This window comes from Sceloporus occidentalis, unplaced genomic scaffold (genome assembly GCF_023333645.1).
Source record: "Sceloporus occidentalis isolate IW3139 unplaced genomic scaffold, rSceOcc1.0.p SCAF_4, whole genome shotgun sequence".
NCBI classification, from domain to species: Eukaryota; Metazoa; Chordata; class Lepidosauria; order Squamata; family Phrynosomatidae; genus Sceloporus; species Sceloporus occidentalis.
In genome coordinates this window covers 21,114,119-21,133,630 of record NW_028316984.1, presented here as the reverse complement: position 1 = coordinate 21,133,630, position 19,512 = coordinate 21,114,119, and the positions used below count along the sequence as shown (strand labels likewise).

Here is a 19,512-nt window from a genome sequence, read left to right as displayed (position 1 = left end):
CTTGAACTGGAAAACTCTCACCTCTTGATCACAGCACTCCCTGAAAATTGCTGGAAGAGATGTCTTTCCTCTCTTAAACTCAAATCTAGCTCCCCTCCCCTCCACACTAGTTCTTAAAATAAAATGTAAAAAAAAAACAAACAGAAAATAATGTCCAATATATGAAATGAAATTCTTTATTTAGTATTTGTAATTCAAAAATGCCGTTTCTTGTTCTCTAAAAATGTGTTCAATGTTACCTTTCAATACAAGTGTAGAACAATTTTCAATTTTACCTGTTACCATTTTTAGATTGTTTTGCACAGTGATGCAGATTTTACAGAAAAAGTAGAACTGCAAAATTTCCCAGAAAATGTAGTAATATGTAAAAGAAAATAATGATATGAAGCTTAAATGATACTGCGCACTGACACTTGAGGGTATTTGCTAAAGAAAATGGAGTGAATTGAGCGTAGGAATTGGGTTTGAGAGTGGGCAAAGAGCACTTTGGTGCGCCATGGCATGCTTATCTGATCAGGGTGGTGACTCGTGGCGATGGCAGCAGTGAGCCTTGGGCTGCAGTCGTAATTTTTTACAGTCCTTCAGTGTGATGCTACAGTGGAAGTTTGAGTAGCAACTGAACTTAGCTACCTGATGCTGCTTGAAACACCAGACTGGGGAAATTGATTAAAGGATAACACAGTATGGTATCATTTGGATTGTGGTCCTAGAGGCCATGGGTAACAAAAACACAAATAAGTCTTAGAACAAATCAAGCCTGAACTCTCACTAGAAGCCAGGATGACTAAACTAAGGCTATCCTACTTTGGACCTGTTATGAGAAGACATGACTCCTTGGAAAAGATGATACTGTGGAAAATTGAAGATAGAAGGAAATGGAAAAAAAATCATTGAAAATGGATTGTATCAATAAAGGAAGCCATAGCCCTAGGTTTGGAAGACATGAGCAGGGTTCTTAATAGTAGGATCTTTGAGATGTCTGTTATTCACAGGATTACCGTAAATTGAAGTTGACTTGATGATACAGATCCAAAAAGTGCTGAGACCCTTGCAATTGTCAAAGGATGGCAGATCTTGATGTCCAACTAGGATCCAAGCTTGCTCTTACGGCCTATCAAAGGAAGCCTTTGTAGTTTTTGGTACATCTGTTCAAGGCAAATCTCTGCTGTCAAATAATGAATGAACTTTGCTCAAATTAGCATAAGAGACCTACACCTAAAAGTGTCTCATATACTGAAATTAGTAACAAATTAACAGAATGAAAACCTGAACATAAAATGTGTTTTATTTCTACTTATGGAGTGTATCTTTTTTTTTTTAGTAGATAAGCCACGACCACCATCATCAAGCCCTTCTAGTATTGCTCGCCGTACCCCTTCCCTAGACCTACTTGCTGCTCCATACCTTGCTGGACAGTGGCCTCGTGAGAATCATGGACAAGCTGCACCTTGCATGAGGGACAAATCCACACAGGTAAGAGAGCTTATGTACAGCTAAGAAAACATTTGCCAAGTAAAGGGATTGCTCTGACCACTCCTTGCAGCTTCCGTGAGTTCACAGAACTTCAAGCCAAGGAAGTTTTATACAACAAACAGGCATATTTCACGTCATGTTCTAACAGTGAAGTAAGGTTCAGATTTTTCATAATTCAGGATTGGGACAATGTGGAGCTTCTTCCTTGGTTCATGGTACTCACTTCACCTTCCCAGTTTTGACTTGTGCCTAAAGGCCAAGAAAAAGTGAAGCTGAAGTGTGGTAAGTTGTAAGCAAGTACAGTTTTTGGCAGCACAGTTAGTCTTTGAAGTGTATTATATCTCATCTAGGCTTATTTTTCTGCTAAAGAATCTACTGAGTAAATGGCATAGAAAAAAGTGACAGATGTAGCCACCATGGCACTAGGGCGCAAAATAAGACTACAGGTTTTTCTTGGAGATGGAAACTCTGTGATTTCTCCAGCAATTAAGATCAGAATAGCAAAATGATTGGACAGGAGCACAGTCTGCTTTGTACACCAAATTAACAAAACTGGTGAGAAAACTGATAAGTAATGAGAGCATATCTAATGAGATTAGGTTTGCAGAAGAAAGTGAGATCCTGGAGTTTTATACACATTTTTGAATTAAACTCATTTTCCAAGTCTAATTCAAAAATGTGAACAAAGCTCCAGGATCTCACTTTATTCTGGAAACTGAAATCCAAGATCTTGACAATCAGAGCCTAAGAATAAATCTCCACTTCAGAGGCATACCACCAGTGTGTGATGAGATCAGAGATGTGGTTAACTTACTGGTGTCCTGGCTAGTAGACATCTGATCAGATCTACACCTACTAAAGCACCTCCTAGGACCTTATCACACGAGCAAAATTGGAAGTTTATCCCAGGGTCAATGTGAAGGCAATGTGGGAGCAATCATGGGGTTTCAAGTTTTTACGCAAAAGAATATAACATGACTCCAAACACAATGGAGAGGCATCTTAAACACAACGGGGGGTCATTTGAGGGTTAAGTAAATTTGGGTAAACAGAGGATTTATAAATTCATAGAATCATAGAATTGTAGAGTTGGAAGAGACCCCAAGGGCCATCCAGTCCAACCCCCTGCCATGCAGGAAATCCAACAGATGACCATCTCCAACAGATGACCATCCAGCCTCTGCTTAAAGACCTCCAAGGAGGGGGACTCCACCATTCTCTGAGGAAGCGTGTTCCACTGTCGAACAGCCCTTACTGTCAGGAAGATACAAAAAGACTGAGAAGGAAAGTCTCTACCAAACAATGGTGTAAAAGTAAAGGCCTGGATAACATCATCTGTTCAACCTCTGTTTGAAGAGCAACCTCAGAAAAACATTGTCTTTCAGTACTTCTTCATAGCCTTATTCCAACTGCCAACTGTTCCCCTCCAAATGGGCAGTGAATTCGATTTTGCCAGGTGTGGAATGCACCCTGGGATCTATAGCTGGTGGAGGGGGGTTCTTAGACCCAATTTTCCAAAATCCTCCAGATGTGATTGTGCTCTCATTTGCAATAGAAAGCAGACCGACATGTACTTCTGTGATGAATTCATTCGAATTGACCCTGCTTTCTCCTCTGAATGGATGCTATTTTGTCTTGCATGTGTTGAGATGGTACGTAATTGAGTTTATTTTCAAATTGGTCCCACTTTCCTTTCTTTTGGGATGGAGACACATTGCTCATTGTGTGATAAAGTAGCTAGTATGGATGCACAGAGCACTGGAGCCATGCCCTCAGAATCTAAAGAAGCTGATGGATGTAGTTGCTAGGTTTCCCAATAAACCCATTAAGTGCCTGCAAAAAACTTCAAGTAATCAAATATCAAAATTTTAAAATAATGGTATACCAAAACTTATTTTCTGAAACATAAAAGAAGGGAGCTTTATCATTTTTCTGATGCCTTAAAACAGTGATTCCCAAAGCTTGGTCCTCCATATCTTTTGGACTTCAGCTCCCAGAATTCCTGACAGTTGGCCAAACTGGCTGGGGCTTCTGGGAATTGAAGTCCAAAACATCTGGAGGATCAAGGTTTGGGAACTACTGCCTTAAAAGATGATGGTATATGCTAACAGTGTTGTTTCCCATTAAGTTAATGGTATTCAAGGGTGTGTAATAGCTGCCTTTTGGTATGACATAACAACACACTATGAAACTCTTGATATACCATTCCCCAAGACAGCAGAGGAACTTGGAAAACGTCTGGCTAATTGCACAAAAACCTGGCCCCAGGGGAATCTGTAATGAGATCCAATAATACATTTAGTTCACTAATTTTTTTTTAATTACACCACTTACTAGGAAATGCCATAGTCCAGATTGCCATTTTGTTGAAGATGTGATGGGAAAATTACTTCTTGAAGTTACCCAAGTGTTTTGGTGGTCATCTGTTAGAACAATATAAAAGGACTGTTGTGGTTTAGGCTTGAGATAAATGTGTTGTAGTGAGAATGGGCGGAGTCTTTTTGACTCTTGCATATCTCCCTTTGGGTTACTGGCCATTATCTGCCTGGGTTCTGTGTATAGTAGTAGGCAAGACTTGGGGGTCAGGACGCTGAGTTGCAGTGGTCTGTCAGGATTCCATCTCTGTCACCAGGTGCCTTGTCCAACTGTCTGCTGGGTCTGAATGTTTTTAAAGACTCCATTTATGTGGCAAGCAGGGTGACTCCAACGGCCACTTTCTTCTAGCCACGTTCAGACTGGTGGAGATCTCTTCCCAGTCTTTGAAGCTGTTTTATCCTCTTGCCTTATTGTGTGCTATAAAGTCACATTTAGTCTGAGTTTCATATTAGAAGGCACGAATAAACTTGACACTTGACTTTTTGAAATTAAGAATGCTCATTGCAGGAAATACTTTTTAAATGACATCCCAGTCAGCTGTGCCAGAGACTGACTTATGAGGGTCAGCCTTATAAACATGGTGGTTGACCACCAGAGGGCACCCTTTCTTATTTTAGACTCCTGTTTTTTTCCTACAGGATTGTCTTCCAGGTTTTGTCTGAGAGTTCTCACATTTAAAATATTGAATAAACTGTATTTTTAAGATAATGTAGAGTAAATTAATAACGAAAGGTTGGAAGGAAGGTGGGCAAGAGAAATGTTGTATCTTGTGAATGTAAGCATGTTGAGATGTGTGAAATAAAAAAAAAGTATAAAAAAAAATAAAAGCAGCTGAAAAGGTGAAGAAGAAAAAAAAAGAACTCACTAAGTTCCTAAAAAGGAGGGAAAGGACAAAAAGATTTTTAAAAGCTCCCCTTAGAAATGGAAAACAAATACACTCATCCTCCACATTTGTGGCTTTGGCTTTTGAGGATTTGATTATTCATGGATTTTATTAATATATTCTCTCTAGGAATATCTAGATCCTCCAGCACAACTCTGTGATCAACTTTAACTAAAAGTTGCACTGAAGGACCTAGAGAGAACACTCTACTAGGCATTTGTAGCTCCTCCAGCACAATTCTATGGTCAGTGTCTGGCAGATGTTGACCACAGATTTGCACTGGAGGACCTAGAGATTCCTAGAGAGGTGTTCTCTCAGATAAAAAATAGTATTTGTGTTATTTGCAGTTTTTCCACATTCATGGGGGGTCCTGTGGCCCTACTCCCCACTGAATGTGAAGGGATGAGTGCAGTGTAAGGAAGAACTGGTGAGACAGTCTAGTGTAGCAGTTTGAGCATTGGGCTATGGCTCTGGAGACCAGGTTTCAAATCCCAGCTCAGCCATGGAAACATACCGGGTGATCATAACATAACTCAGTGGAACAATAAATAAATAGGAAAAATGAGAAATAAGGTCACTAATAGTGATATGGAAAGGAAGAAAATGATGTTCCACTTTTTGAAGAGGACAGTAGACTAGCTTGTTTTGTTAGCTTCCTTCACCAGACCAGACTCAAAGCCACCCAGCTGAGGAATGCAAGAGATGTGTAAACCTTACCAGGAATGTGGACAGTGTATTTATTCCTTTGAAAAGAAATGTCTGTGCCTTCAGATTCCTGTCTGAATAAAAGCTTTTCCCCTTGTTAGAATCAGAGGAAGGTTAGGGGGAAGATCGATGGTATAAGAACAAAGAATGAGCTGAAGAGGAAATGACAGTGGACCAACTTGCAACCTCATACTTAAACAACAAGAAACCACTGCTGTCTCCTTAAACCTTTCCTCTCACACAAGCGCCAATGCTTTAAAGAAAATTACAGTTAGGTTAGATTACAGTTAAAGTTAAAGACATTGGTGGGTGATACCGGTGGAAGAGCTTACAGAGGCAGCAGTGTCACCATAGCTAACAGTGTGAAAAGAGGCCACTTGCAAGATCCTCTCACCAATAAAACCCTATAATGGGACAACCCAAAATGAAACAAAAGACAATACTAGAGCACAAACAGAAAGCTAAAAGGGGTCAGAGGACAATCACAAATTGAGATAAGTTGTGATACACATATTACAGGAATATGGAATGTGAGAAGCATGAGCCGAATGAAGCTAAACATAGTAAAAAACATAATGGAATTACTTCTGATTATTATTATTATTATCCCGCCCTTCTGCCAAAATTGGGACTCAGGGTGGCTTACATATGAACGTTTGAACATAGCAATACTAGGAGTGAGTGAATTAAAATGGATGGAGTCATTGTGAGTTAGACAATTATACAGTGTATTATTTAGGAAATTAAACAAGAAGAAATGAGGTGGCAGTAATAGTGAGGAGAGATGTATGTAGCAAGATCAGTGAAAGGATATAATGCAAAGTTAGATCAAATCATGTCAGGTCTGTGACCTCCTTCCCAGCTTCCCCGGTTTCTCTGTGACCTTCTTCCATTCCCCGCAGCCAGGGAAAGGAGGTCACAGGAAAGTTGCAGGGAAGCCCGGGGAAGTCCTGCGATTTTCCTGCGATCTCCTTGCCGGCCATGGGGAATGGAAGAAGGTTGCAGAGAAGCTGGGGAAGCTGGGAAGGATGTCATAGAGCGGAAGGAGGCCGTGGAAGGCCGAGAAGAAGCCAAGTATGGAGGGGCAGGAGAGGCTGGTGACGGGGAGATGGCCGGGGCCATTGCAGCTCCCCACCCCCACTCCAAGGCCTGACCCGGCGCAAACATAATAGGAATTACACTCACTACTGGAACCGAATCCAGGATTCGATTCAGCAGCAATTCAAAAAATAAGTGGGAATGAGGCCCTTGGATCAATCATTGGTCAGAAAGAAGACTGCAGTCAAGAAATCAGAAGACTGGAACTGAGAATGGCGGCTATGAAGGAACTAGACAAGATTCTAAAGTGCAAAGACATAAAATTAAATGCTAAAGTGAGTATAGTCTAAGCCATTGTATTCCCCATGTATGGATGTGAGAGCTGGACAGTGAAGAAGGATGACAGAAATTTGGGTATGGTGCTGGAGAGTGTGCTGAGATACCATGTGTGACGCCCACAACTAAGTTTCATTGATGATAGCACCTTGGGCTGTTTAATCCCACCACTGCCACCAAATTATGTGATGCACACCCACCACAAACCACTCCTATGATGTCAAGCTGCCACCAAAATATGTAAAGACAACACTCCTTCACCTTATTTCTTTTTCTTAAGATGGCAGTCCTATAGGGTTTTCTGATCCCACCTCTGCCACCAATGTTTTGTAATATGAGTAGCATGATATTAACTCAAGGCCAGGCGTATCCTTGAATCAAACAAATAAAACTTTATTTATAAGAAGGTTTAACAGTGTTGTTTTTGATATGATATCTTATGTAATTGTTACTTTCACTTTGTTATGGTTACCATTGGTTTTATAACTCTCTATCTATATCACTAGATTCTTATAACTAAGATTCACTCAGTCTTTCTTTTAAGTTCCTCTTTTAAACTTAGTCCTAACAACCACCAAAGCTAACAGTATCCCACAGGATATCACAGTCCAGCCACTCCCTTTTCTAGAGTCCTGGAAGTATAACAGTAGGGAGCCCTCTTCCACGCAGACTCTACCCCTCACCGTCTTTCTCTATCCCTGGAACCCTCACTCTCAGGATTCCAAGCCCTAACTATTCCCTTAGGAACTCCTGGAACACAGTCCTCTCTTGGGCTTAAGTGTTCCCTCAGCTGTCAAATCCCAACCGACTCTCTCCTCTAACAGCTCAGAATTTTCACAAGTCCCAGCCCACATTCTATAGGCTGAGCCTCAGCTGCCTTCTGATTGGTTAGTTGGGTGTTCTATGCACCACACCATGGACTGCCAAAAAGACAAACAAATGAGTCTTAGAACAGATCAAGACTGAACTAGAAGTCAAGGCACCTAGAAGCCAAGATGGCCAAATTGAAATTGTCACACGTCAGACCCATCATGAGAAGGCACTACTCATTAGAAAAGTCAATAATACTAGGAAAGGTGGAGGGCAGTAGAAAGAGAGGAAGACCACATATAGTCAGCTCTTTTTATCTGTGGGGGTTTCATTCTGGACTCACCCACAGATAGCAAAATTCACACGAGCTCAAGTTCCCTTCTTTCCAATGGCAGTGTGACATGCATGCGACCATCTTGTAACGGTCACGTGCAAGTGCTGCCTTTGGGGAGAATGGGGAAGGGCCATCCACGTATATAAATCTTGGAGAGGGTGCAGGGATGTGTGCAGAAGTGCATGTCAATAAGAGGTAGTAGTCATCAGGTAGTGACTTAATGCAGCTCTTCTTCCAGCCTATGCTAACTGGTAACATTTTGAAGGAAGCATATTGAGTGTGGCTGTCCAAAAGGTCTTATAAAATCTCCAGGCATTGAGCATTGTTCTGATCAGATTTTTGCTGCTTGTTCACTCACATTTGTTTATTATTTTTCTTTTTTAGACGGAGAGTGCTTGGGCAGAAGAATACTTGGAAAAGAAGAAAGGATCCCATAAGCGTTCAGCGTCTTGGGGCAGCACAGATCAGCTTAAAGAGGTTGAGATATATGCACAGCTGTACTTAAATCAATATAATTGTCTAGCAAAATAGTTCTATTTGTCTGCACCTGACTGAAACAGAGGATGCCAAAAATGATATTTACAAGATAAGAATTGGGTACTCTTCCGTCTGTAAAAGACTTTTGATCCATAAAAGTTACCCTGCTTGTGGAAGTGAGACAGTCTTTGCCAATTCTTTCTGTAGTCTCCAGTGTCAACACATATATTGTTTATGAAGGATCACACTGTCTTTTAAATAGATTTTCAGAACGTGCACAAGAAAAGGGAAAAGTGCCAACTGGCAAGAGCACCCTCAAAGTGGAATTTTTTTCAGGGGATGCTCTTGTCGACACGAATGCAGTCTGGCTCCAAGCTAGAATAATAGGCAGCAGAGCATCATCGTGCATTTGGGGACTAACCTGCTACCGTATGACTTGTGCCATATTATGGCACTGGTGTAACAGTGAAAATGGTAATGACATAAGATCCAAAATAGGTTTGGTGGGTTTTGTTTTTTGGTTAAGTTTTGCCTTTTTCCTCCCATACTACCAGAGTTAGAACCATAATATGACTGTATAAGTAGTTCCTTGTTTTGTCACAGCAAACTTCCAGTATTTGCACCCCAAAGTGTCAGTTGTCACTCTTCTCAGGTTCAAATCTGGGTCATTTCCTGGTGAAAAGAATGCCTTTTCCTGGAGTAAAGTAGCTCAGAATGAGGCAAAAACATAAGTGAAATTTCTGGAGTCATGGGGGGGGGGGGGTTTGGAGGAAAAATGCATAGTGGGGGGGATCTTTGTGGTAGAGGGATGTAGCCCTCCCAAATTTAACTGGAGATCCTCTTCTTCCTCTACAGTTGCCCACCCTTGCACTAATGTATAAACATTTATATTCTTGTTCTGGCCAGTGTAGAGAATTATTGCCAGCATGCCTCTAATGGCAAGGGAGAATAAACGTGTTAACTTCAGCAAACTTCATGTTCTTGTAGTACATAAATTTTCATAGGACATAATATAAATCTTGACATTATTGTTTGCAAATTTCATTATTAGTTTTAAATAACATTTTATCCTTTCAGATTGCCAAGCTTCGCCAGCAACTGCAAAGAAGTAAACACAGTAGCAGGCATCATAGAGACAAAGAAAGACAGTCTCCATTCCATGGTAATCATGCAGCCATTAACCAGTGCCAGGTAAGATTATGATACTTATATTGTAAGAGTTACTTCAGAGTCAGGAAAATTCAGTGTATTTCAGCATGTATAGCATATAGAGGAAGAGGAAGACAGGGTTAAGTTTTGAGGGATGACTATGATCTTTCTCAGATAATTATGGATGCTTTGAATCTTCACCACACACTGCATGGGCATAGTTATGCAGCTGACTGAGAATTAGAGATATTGGATGAAATACTCAGGTCATAATCTCTAAATTATGATAGTTTGCATCTTGATATTTTTAAAAGCAGTAAACAAATACTTGAAAACATAGTGCATTTCTGCTCCCCTGGGAGCGGAGGGAGAACAAATGGAAGTGTTAAGGTAGTATTTGGGGCAAAGATGTAACAATATGACTTCTGACTGCAGTACAACCACCGCTGAATTGACAGTGACAATACTGGTCTCTTCTGACCTTTTCTGAGATGGTAATGATAGTCTTCTACATAGATCCTTTTATTAAAATACAGCCCTGTTTGGATTTTAACATTTGCATTCCCACTGCTAGGCCCTTAATCCCTGGCCAGCCTCCTAGGCAGAATGGCATCTAGCTCAGTCCCACTGTGGGAGAAAGGCAGGATATAAATCCTTGAAATAAATAAATTCAGTGACTGAACTCAGAAAAATGATGCTTGTCTGAATCATGAAGAATTAAGAGGGTGAAGGGCATAAGTAAAAGGTATTGTGACATAAATTTGTCCAGACAGGAAGTCATGTTTATAATAAAAATGAGAACTGAAGCTACAGTATCATTGTTTTTTTCTTTATGGTCCATAGAAATGTAATCATCATTTTCCTCTTCCTTTTGGTATGCGGTTACAGGCTCCTGTCCCAAAGGGTGTGCTAGTTCCTGTGATACCAATTGCCAAATCAACAGGATCACGTTTCCGTAACAGCATAGAGGGGCTGAATCAAGAGATTGAAATAATCATAAAGGAGACAGGCGAAAAAGAGGAACAACTTATTGTGAGTAAACGATTGCAATCAAGTATCTCTTGCTACCATTAACTGTAATGGATCAGTCATGCAGATTTGTAGATCCTGGAATACAAACAAATCACTTAGAAACTGACAGGGCAGTCTTTCTGTGCAGAGAATTAAAGATGTTATGTGAAGGTGTATTTTGGCAATGAATTCATAACTGGGAAGGTTCAAACATTTCGTTATGAGGACTAGCAGGTACCGGTCCTCTTTAGACATAATGACCTTTGTTTCTTAAACCATAATTTAGGAAGCCAGAAATGGGCAGTAGGCTGACAGTTTATTTCTTTGAAACTACAGGCCCTTTTTGTGTCTGAAATAAAGAGCAGTGATTTAATATTTTCTAAATATAATCTTAAATAATAATAATAATAATAATAATAATTATTATTATTATTATTATTATTATTATGCTTTATTTATATAGTGCTGTAGATTTGCACAGCACTGTACATACAAACAATAAAATAGACAAGAGTAAACCTGCCCATGGTATACAAGCTAAGAAATAATAGCATAATACATATAACTAATACATAATAATACAGGAAATTGGGACCAGACTGATTTAAGATCTGGGTTAATAAAAGGAAACTAAATCATAGTTCCTCAATTTGGACATAATAGGTAATTGATTTTATTCAACTAAGACTCAAGTAGGGATGCAACAGGAGAAAGTCATGGAGAGGAATGTTATGTTTTGTTATGTTTTGACATAATAAACTATTAAGCCACAAGTGTTACTTTGAAGGTAGTTCATTATCTCAGAACATATCCAGCTGGTTGTGCATGAAATTCTTCCAAGACCAAACATATGCATGCAAACACTAATGCCTTTCCAAAGGAAAAAAAACAAGACATTAAGAAAGGGGTCATTCATGAGGCACCCTATTTCATGTAATGCATTTCAGTTGGTTTTTGTACTGGATCACCCTTTTAATCCTCTTTAATGTGTGTGTGTGTTTATTCCTCTCCTTCCTTAAAATGCTTTACAAGACCCTAAATCTACTTAAGTTTGGCTTCCCATCTTTTTCTTTTTGTTGGAGTCTGAAAAATAACTAATCTGCTAAAGAGCTTTATTTATACAAAGAGCTAAAATAGTCTCTTAACCTGTAATGTAATTCTTAGCTAGACAAGATTAATAGTCTGCTTTACAGCACAAGATGCATAATGTGTTTTTACTTAACAGCCGCAAGATGTTCCAGATGGGCATCGAGCTCCACCTCCTTTGGTGCAACGTAGCAGCAGTACTCGCAGCATTGATACACAGACTCCGGGTGGAGCAGAGAAGGGCAGTAACAACAGCAGCAGATCTCAGTCTGTGTCTCCTGGCTCATTCCTTGCCATCTCCAGTGAGGGCAGTGAGGAGAGCCCATGCTCTGCTGATGACTTGCTTGGGGACCCCAGAGAAAAAGGTACTCCCTGAAGAGTACTTTTTATAGTACCTCAGTCATAACACAGACTAGGCCTTAACTTGGGCCATAAAAGCTTGTTTTGGTTCATGGGGTTTTGATGTCTGGGCTACAATCCAGAGGACTGTTTAGGCTCATGAAGAATATTTGATCTGTGAAATTTCACCTTTGTTTCACATCATAAACTCTTAGATATTACCATTTCAAAAAGAAATCCACAAAATCTGCTCATATCACATTTTGAAAACAAAAATAAATCACCCTGTTTAAGGTGTATGTTTTTATATTTGTTCATTTTTGGAAGGAGTAGCATGCCAAGAACTCAGTAAGGAAGGTTTCTTCTTCGGTTTTGAAAGTATTTTGGCTGTTAGTTCCTCTAGCATTTCAATAGCTTTCTTATAATACTGTGTTCTTTTTTTTCTGTCTTTCCTTTGCCCACCAGTTTGTTGCCTTACTTTTACAGGCAAGTTTATCTTTGTTTTGTCACTTTTAATACATTATTTTCGTAGAGGAACATAACAGTTTTCTTAGTTGCTGAAACTCTTTGTGTGGTGGAGGATATAATAACCTTCTTTTAAACATGAATTGAGTACTCATCTTTCGGGTATGGAGTTATTCTCTATCAGACCTTGAAAATAACTAGTTACAAATAACTAGCTAGTTGTGATTCCTTTTTACAAAAGCTATGTTGAAACGTTTCATTATTATCGTAAGCTAACAAGACACAACTTAACTCCTTTTGCAGTCTACATGTAAGGTTTGCAGTTATTTTTATAATTATGTGATGTGGTCTGATTAATTTGAGGAGGGTGAATATTTCATAGATAAAGTGTTGGATTATGTTGTGCCTTGCACTGCTGAAAGAAACATTTAGATGACATAAATAGGCATAAATAACTACAGTGCGCCCACGGTATATGTGGGCACGCTATATGCGGACTTGAGCATACGTGCTCAAGTTGCGGGGGGCAGTGCATTCAATTCAAATGAATGGGGGGGGCGCGCCCATGATGCCCCATGCGCTCCTGCGCTGCCGCACAGATGAGCCCCATTCAAATGAATGAGGCTCAAGCATACACAGAATTAGCCTTACACGGGGTGGGGGGATCTGGAACGGATCCCCCCGTAAGGCAAGGGTCCACTTTATTTTACTAATACAGGGGGGTGGACAACTTGGGAGGCTATGAAAAAATCATTTTTGGCCTAAATCCCTCCCCTCAAATAACCCTCTAGGGGACATTTGAGCATTCTCGCCACATTTTATGACTTTCCTGGACCTGTAGAAGGCATTCTCAGTCTTTGTGGGCAAAAAGGAAAAAAAGAAAATGTTTGAGAAAATGTGTTTTGAACTCTAGAGGAAGTGTCCAAGGAGGTCTCCAAACAAGATGGAAATGCATTTTGGGGCAAAAAAAATTGAGGAGGGAAAGAGTTTTGGACCTCCTGGGGGGCCTGGAGGCCACAAAAATGGTCCTGAGGGTTGCATGTAGTCCATGGGCCACTCTTCGCACACACCCTTCACTTTTAAACACCCCTGGGTTGTAAATAACTCTCATCTATTCCATAGTAAACAAAGCAAAGTAAATTATAATTTAATTTTGGATCGTTGAGGCCCGTGATGGTGAACCTACGGCATGCGTGCCAGAGCTGGCACATGACACCATTTCTGCATATGATGTGGGAGGAGGAGGAAGAGGTGCACACCTGTTCCTCCTCCTTCCCAACCCTCCTCGGCCTCCAGATGCCTCTCCAGAGGCAGCTGAAGGCAGGGGAGAGCCTGGGGGGAGGAGGAAAAAGAGGCACACACCTGTTCCTCCCCCCACCACCACCACCCCTCGGGCCTCGGAGAGGCAGCTGAAGGCCTGGGAGAGCAGGGGGAAGAGGGCAGTAGTCCCAGTGCAAGAAGACCTTTTAGTTTGGGAACTCAGCCCCTAAAAGTTTCGCCATCACTTGTATAGGCAAATCCAGCCAGATGTCATATTGCAGCTGTAACATTGGTATGAGAGGTCTGTACGCATACAGAGTGAAAGTGTGTGTGTGCGTATAACATTATTTATTTATTGCCGTTCCCCCTGTATGGGACCAACAAGGACAGGAAAAACCTACATGATGCAAAAAAATTTTTTAAATTAAGTTAACAAATCTATTAGTATCTATTAAATCTATAAAAACCTTTTAAGTATACATAACAGCAAAAGGGTGCTTCTATATGATGGACAAAATTTCATTTAATTTTTAACAGTGTTATTGCAGAACAAGGTGTGGGTAGGGATGGGAGATGCAAAGGAAAGTGATTTTCTATATGTTTTGATATGTTTACTACAGAGAATGGAAACAGTTCTCCCCTGCCCAAATATGCCACCTCACCAAAACCCAACAACAGCTACATGTTCAAACGTGAACCTCCTGAGGGCTGTGAGAAGGTTAAAGTGTTTGAAGATAGCTTGTAAGTAGCCTTGCACATTATAGTCCTCTAAAACCTAAATGTTAAATGCCTGAATTTCTGTTTTATGGTAGGGTTCATACATTCAAGTTTGATATATGTTTTTCAGTTTATGCTGTACATGCAATAATTATTTAAAGTTCTTTGCAGTCCAGTTTGGGGAGTGCAGGATTTACTCTTAAGTAAGTCAGTGGAAGATTGCTCCATTGAATTGAATAGAAGAGGAAAGTATGTGGCTATGTTTTTATGTGCTTTCTCTCCCTCTATCTTTGTATGTGGCAGAAGGCTTCTAGGTTTTTGTACAAGCATCCCTATGCCCCAAAAGTGGTCACGCTGTGGTTGCACCCACAATACTTTTTAAAAAATTGCAATGTGGCAACAGATAAAAGGTTAGCCACTGCTCTTCCATTAATACCAATTTGGGTTTTCAATAGACTTGTAATTGTGGGCTTTTGAGATAGGCTAAAAATCTGGGATAGGGAATAAAAGGATAAGGGGGAAAACAGACAACCCCATGATAATTCAGTATATAGCATAGAATTTTCTATAACTTGTTTGTGTGTGCGTGCGCATCTGCATGTGCCCCTGCCTTCAAATCACCTGCCGACTTAGGGCAAGGAATACTCAGAGGTGGTTTGCCATTGCCTTCCTCTGAATATAGCTTGCAGCAGTGCTACTCAAAGTGGTGATCTCTGAGCCATGGGCTGCTGGTCCCTGGCAAGTTTTCAGAGAAGAAATAAATAATCATACTCAGGGGGCAGTAATTTAGTGTGGATCCCTGGCACACTGGGGAAAAAATATTAAATGTTTTCAAGAATGAAAAAGAGAGCTGTCCATAGATATGGATGGTGAAAGTCAACAATTAAACCATGCTGGGAATCATCAATCCAGTCATCTCTAGCCTTTTTATCCACACACAACTGTGTAGAAGCAAGGGCAAAGCTGCTTGGTTCTTACTTACATAGTATTAAATCCTTAGTTATAACCAAAATAGATCAGTTGAATGAACGGGTTTTACATACTGTAGGTATTGGAAAGTCTCAATCATTCAGTGGGCCTGCTCTATGTGGAACTAACAGTTGAATTTAGTTCATTTTTTTCTTAAAAAACAACTTATAATTTTGGCAATTCAAACTCCAGAGCTTGCAGTTGAAAGTGCTTATTATTTAGGTTTGTGTGTATGGGAAAAACCTTTAGGGGAGGAGCCTTAATAAAATCCCTAAACAGTCCTGTCAGTGGCACTTAATATTAACTGAGAAGTGCAATAAAATGCACCACTGAGTGGAAAGATTTGGAAAGAGAGAAAGAGGCAGTGGCATGTGGATGTATAAAAAATGTAAGCCCAAAGACAGGGAACTGTTCTTTTACTTGTAAAGCACCATGAGAAGTGATGGCATTATACAGTCCGCCCTCCTTATCCACAGATTTATTATCCACGGATTCAAGCATCCACAGCTTGGAAAAAAATGTTTTTTAAGTATAAATTCCAAATAGCAAACCTTGATTTTCCATTTTATATAAGGGACACCATTTTGCTATGTCATTGTATTTAATGAGATTTGAGCATCCACAGATTTTCTTATCCATGGAGGGTGGGGTCCTCGAACCAAACGTCAGCGGATAATAAGGGTCCACTGTATAAATGAATGAATTAATGAATGATGGTGGTGATGATGATAAGGATATATATATATATGTGTGTGTGTGTGTGTGTGTGAATAATCTCTTTGGCTAGACACAAGGGAAATCTATTTCATAAAGAGAAGCTATTCTAAAAATATTTCCATAAGCTGTTCCTTGACATCAATGGAGAAATAAAAAATGCTCAAAGATTTAAATGTCAGTAGAATTAAGTGTAAATGTTATAGCTGTAACTGGACACAGTTGCCTAATCTTGGATGTACCAATGAAAATAAGAGAAAATTAGAATAAAGTAGTGGTGCCTTTTCAGTTGACTTTAAAATGCCCTCCTGCTACATAAATATGCTCATATAACATTTCTATGTTTATTTAGATTTAATATATTAATTTAAACAGTCCAAAATTCCTGTAACTTATGGCACCATTCACATTTCTGTATTAACATTTGCTTCTTTTGCTGTGGTGGTGTTTTTCTCTCTGTAGGCCAAAGCCATTGCATGAAATTCCAGCCTTTTATTGTCCTGATAAGAATAAAGTCAACTTCATTCCAAAAAGTGGCTCAGCTTTCTGTCTTGTCAGTATCCTCAAGCCACTTCTCCCCACACAAGATCTTACACTCAAAGGTGCTACTCATAACCTAACCGTCACATCTGGTATGACGCCTGCATTGCTGCAGCCTATTTCTATGGCCTCTCTGTCAGCCAACACAGACCAAGACCGACTTTCTCGTGGAACAAGCAAAATACTGCCTCCAATGACTGTGCTCCAGCAGCCAGGCCATGTTGAAGAAACTGAAGGATAAATTTAGCTTTGTTTACTTTCAAGAGAACTTTATTGAAGCTAGCTACGATTAAGCCTTCCGAATTGCATCTGTTTGCATCATTCCTGTTGGCAATTTCCATAAAAAGTTCATACTAATAACTTGATCTCCGTGATTAGACCATGGTGAGATCTAGGAAAGAAGAGTGGCTGAGCAACTGCTACACTTGTCTTGAGGTAGCTGAAATTCAGTCCCTCACCTGCACTTTTTTTTTTTAAGCTTTGGTACAATAAAAAAGGGAGACTTTCTCCATCATTCCTAACCAGCAGAGGAACCAGTTTTTCTGAGGCTTTGTGTCCCAGTTTCAACTTCAGTTTTGGAAAAGGAAAAATTCAAAATGTACCAGCTGTTCTTAACAGAAGATCGACAAGGGAAAAAACCAAGCAAATGGTACTCCAAAATCAATATTTTTTTCACCAAAAATTATTAAGATATCATGAGGGGAAGGATTAACACATCCCGGAGAGCAGAGTGGTTGCACTTTCTTGCTGCATCATTTCCACTGTTGGGAACAGAGACCTGAAACTGTTAACTATTGTGCTGTGTGATCACTCTGATTTCCTTCCCTCTCCAGATAAGCTTAACATCCTCAAGACTATAAAGAAAAGCAATATTAGTACATCTTTGGTGAGGGCAGGATGGATGAGCACATGCATAGAATTCCTTGTCTGGAAATAGCATTTTAGAGCACTTCTGCCAATAGAGTAATAACTTGTTAATTGAGTGACTCATGTTTCAGAATGATATTCCTTTCCTCTTCTGCAAAAATGCCAACTAACTGTCACATCAGTGCCTCTTGGGACATCTTGGTTTCTTGTGTTGCTGTCAAAATCTTGAATTGCCTTTGGCGTATACCTGATCCTATCCTGTCTTGCCACTGTACTATATTAATCTTGTCGTCATATGACCTTGAAATGGCCATGCATGGTTCTTCTGCTTGTCAAAGTACTGTTTTGTGGGTCTGTGGAGGGTAATAGTTTGTCAGGCATGGTAATTGTTAAAACAGTTTATTTCAGTGGACATAGACGTCTTTTTGACGAGCAATATCATTAGGGTGTTAAGCTAAGGACCTTGGGATTCTTGATCATTGGTCTGCAGATGTGGCCCATTTCATTTCTTGTGTCACTTTTAAAAAGTAAACTGTAACTGTAACAATCAACAATAGGAAGGAGTTTATATTACCAAATCTGCTTGTGAAAGGTACTGAAATAATTTGGTTATGAAAGTGTGTTTAGTGAGGTCCTTTAAATGACATAGTGTGACTTAGAGCAGCTGCTTAAAGGCCAAATTGTCAAGTTTCCAAAACATTTCTAGAGTTCCAAATTTTCATGGGAGGTGGACTAAGCAACATTTAAGGACTCTTGATAGCACATTGATCAAAATGAACTGGGGCCAACTTAGGGAGATAAAGAAAAGTTACCATTTGAAAGTTACATTTCTCTGGTATCTTTAGACTAACAAAAATATTGCAGCATTGGATAAACCACTCCAGACTAACAGACATTAGTGATGAATAACCACAGCAGCAAAGTTATGCTGTTCATCTTGGTGCATCTGTTCATCACTGGCCATCAGTAGTTAGCAGCAGGGCTTGGGTGGAAAAAGTATCTGTTAGAACTTCCAACATTGCCTTTTTGGATAACAGTTCCCAGAATCCTACTGCCACTTCGGCCATGTAGCCATGCTAGCTGGAAGATTTTGGAAAATGTCATCCAATAATGTATTTTTCCAAGCTCTGATTCAGAGTATGTCTCATGGTTTCGTATTTGTTTATGCTTAGTAGCATTTACTTAGTAATGTGACAGTACCATCTCCTGCATTGTTTGGCCTTTGTTTCACTTGGTTTTTTAAAACCTCCTTATACTCAGGGTATCTGTACCTATCTAGTTAAGTAACTACTTTGTCCATGTGACAAAGAGGACTCTGACTCACAAAAGCTGATGCTACAATATATTAGTTAGTCTTTAAGGTGCTGTTGGACTTTGTTGTGTTTGCTGCAACAGACTAACAAAGCTATGCATCTGGAATTCTAAAGTATTACTTAATTATACCCCAAGCCCACTTTGTCTTGGCCTTATTTTTTGTTTCTGTTGTATTATTGTAATTTCAAATGTTGTATTTGCCAAGTAAGATGATCTCACATCCATTCCATGGACTTAAGTTGCTGGCATATCAAGTCCTAGGACAACTAAATTTAATGAACAGAGTTATTCTTTCTTTATTTTGCTTTTCCTTGTATATTGTTTTCTATATATGAGGCATACCTCTTTCAAACCGAATTGACAAAACTAAGTCAGCATTTAAGCAGTGTGATATATTTGTTGTATGTATTGTCTGTGGACACACATCAACTTTGTTATGAAACTCTTAATGTTTGGTCTTTGTGAAACATGTGGAGGCAGCCTCCTTTTGTGCAAGAGGGATATTTGCAATTTCTTTAAATACAGTTCATGTTCTGGACTGTTAATAGTTACCAGACTAAATGGTGATTCTTGTGAAAATGTTTCCATTGAATATCTGAGAGCCAGATTTCAATTTGGAATCTGTAGAAAATATAGGTCTTTGAAATTC

General features: G+C 39.7%; 1 protein-coding gene across 2 annotated transcripts in view; it reads left to right on the top strand.

Moving 5' to 3' along the window:
- Positions 1–19,512, top strand: part of LOC149313584 (protein FAM117B-like) — a 37,322-nt gene extending 17,810 nt beyond the window's left edge. Inside the window, exons 2-8 of one of the 2 annotated variants that reach the window (XM_089519381.1) lie at positions 1,325–1,473; positions 8,340–8,432; positions 9,510–9,623; positions 10,470–10,613; positions 11,818–12,043; positions 14,363–14,483; positions 16,605–19,512. In XM_089519381.1, the coding sequence (XP_089375507.1) occupies positions 1,325–1,473; positions 8,340–8,432; positions 9,510–9,623; positions 10,470–10,613; positions 11,818–12,043; positions 14,363–14,483; positions 16,605–16,923 (1,166 nt within the window). In that variant the 3' untranslated portion in view covers positions 16,924–19,512. Of the gene's footprint in view, positions 1–1,321; positions 1,474–8,339; positions 8,433–9,509; positions 9,624–10,469; positions 10,614–11,817; positions 12,044–14,362; positions 14,484–16,604 lie in introns of both variants that reach the window. The other variant, XM_089519380.1, reaches the window with a different exon arrangement.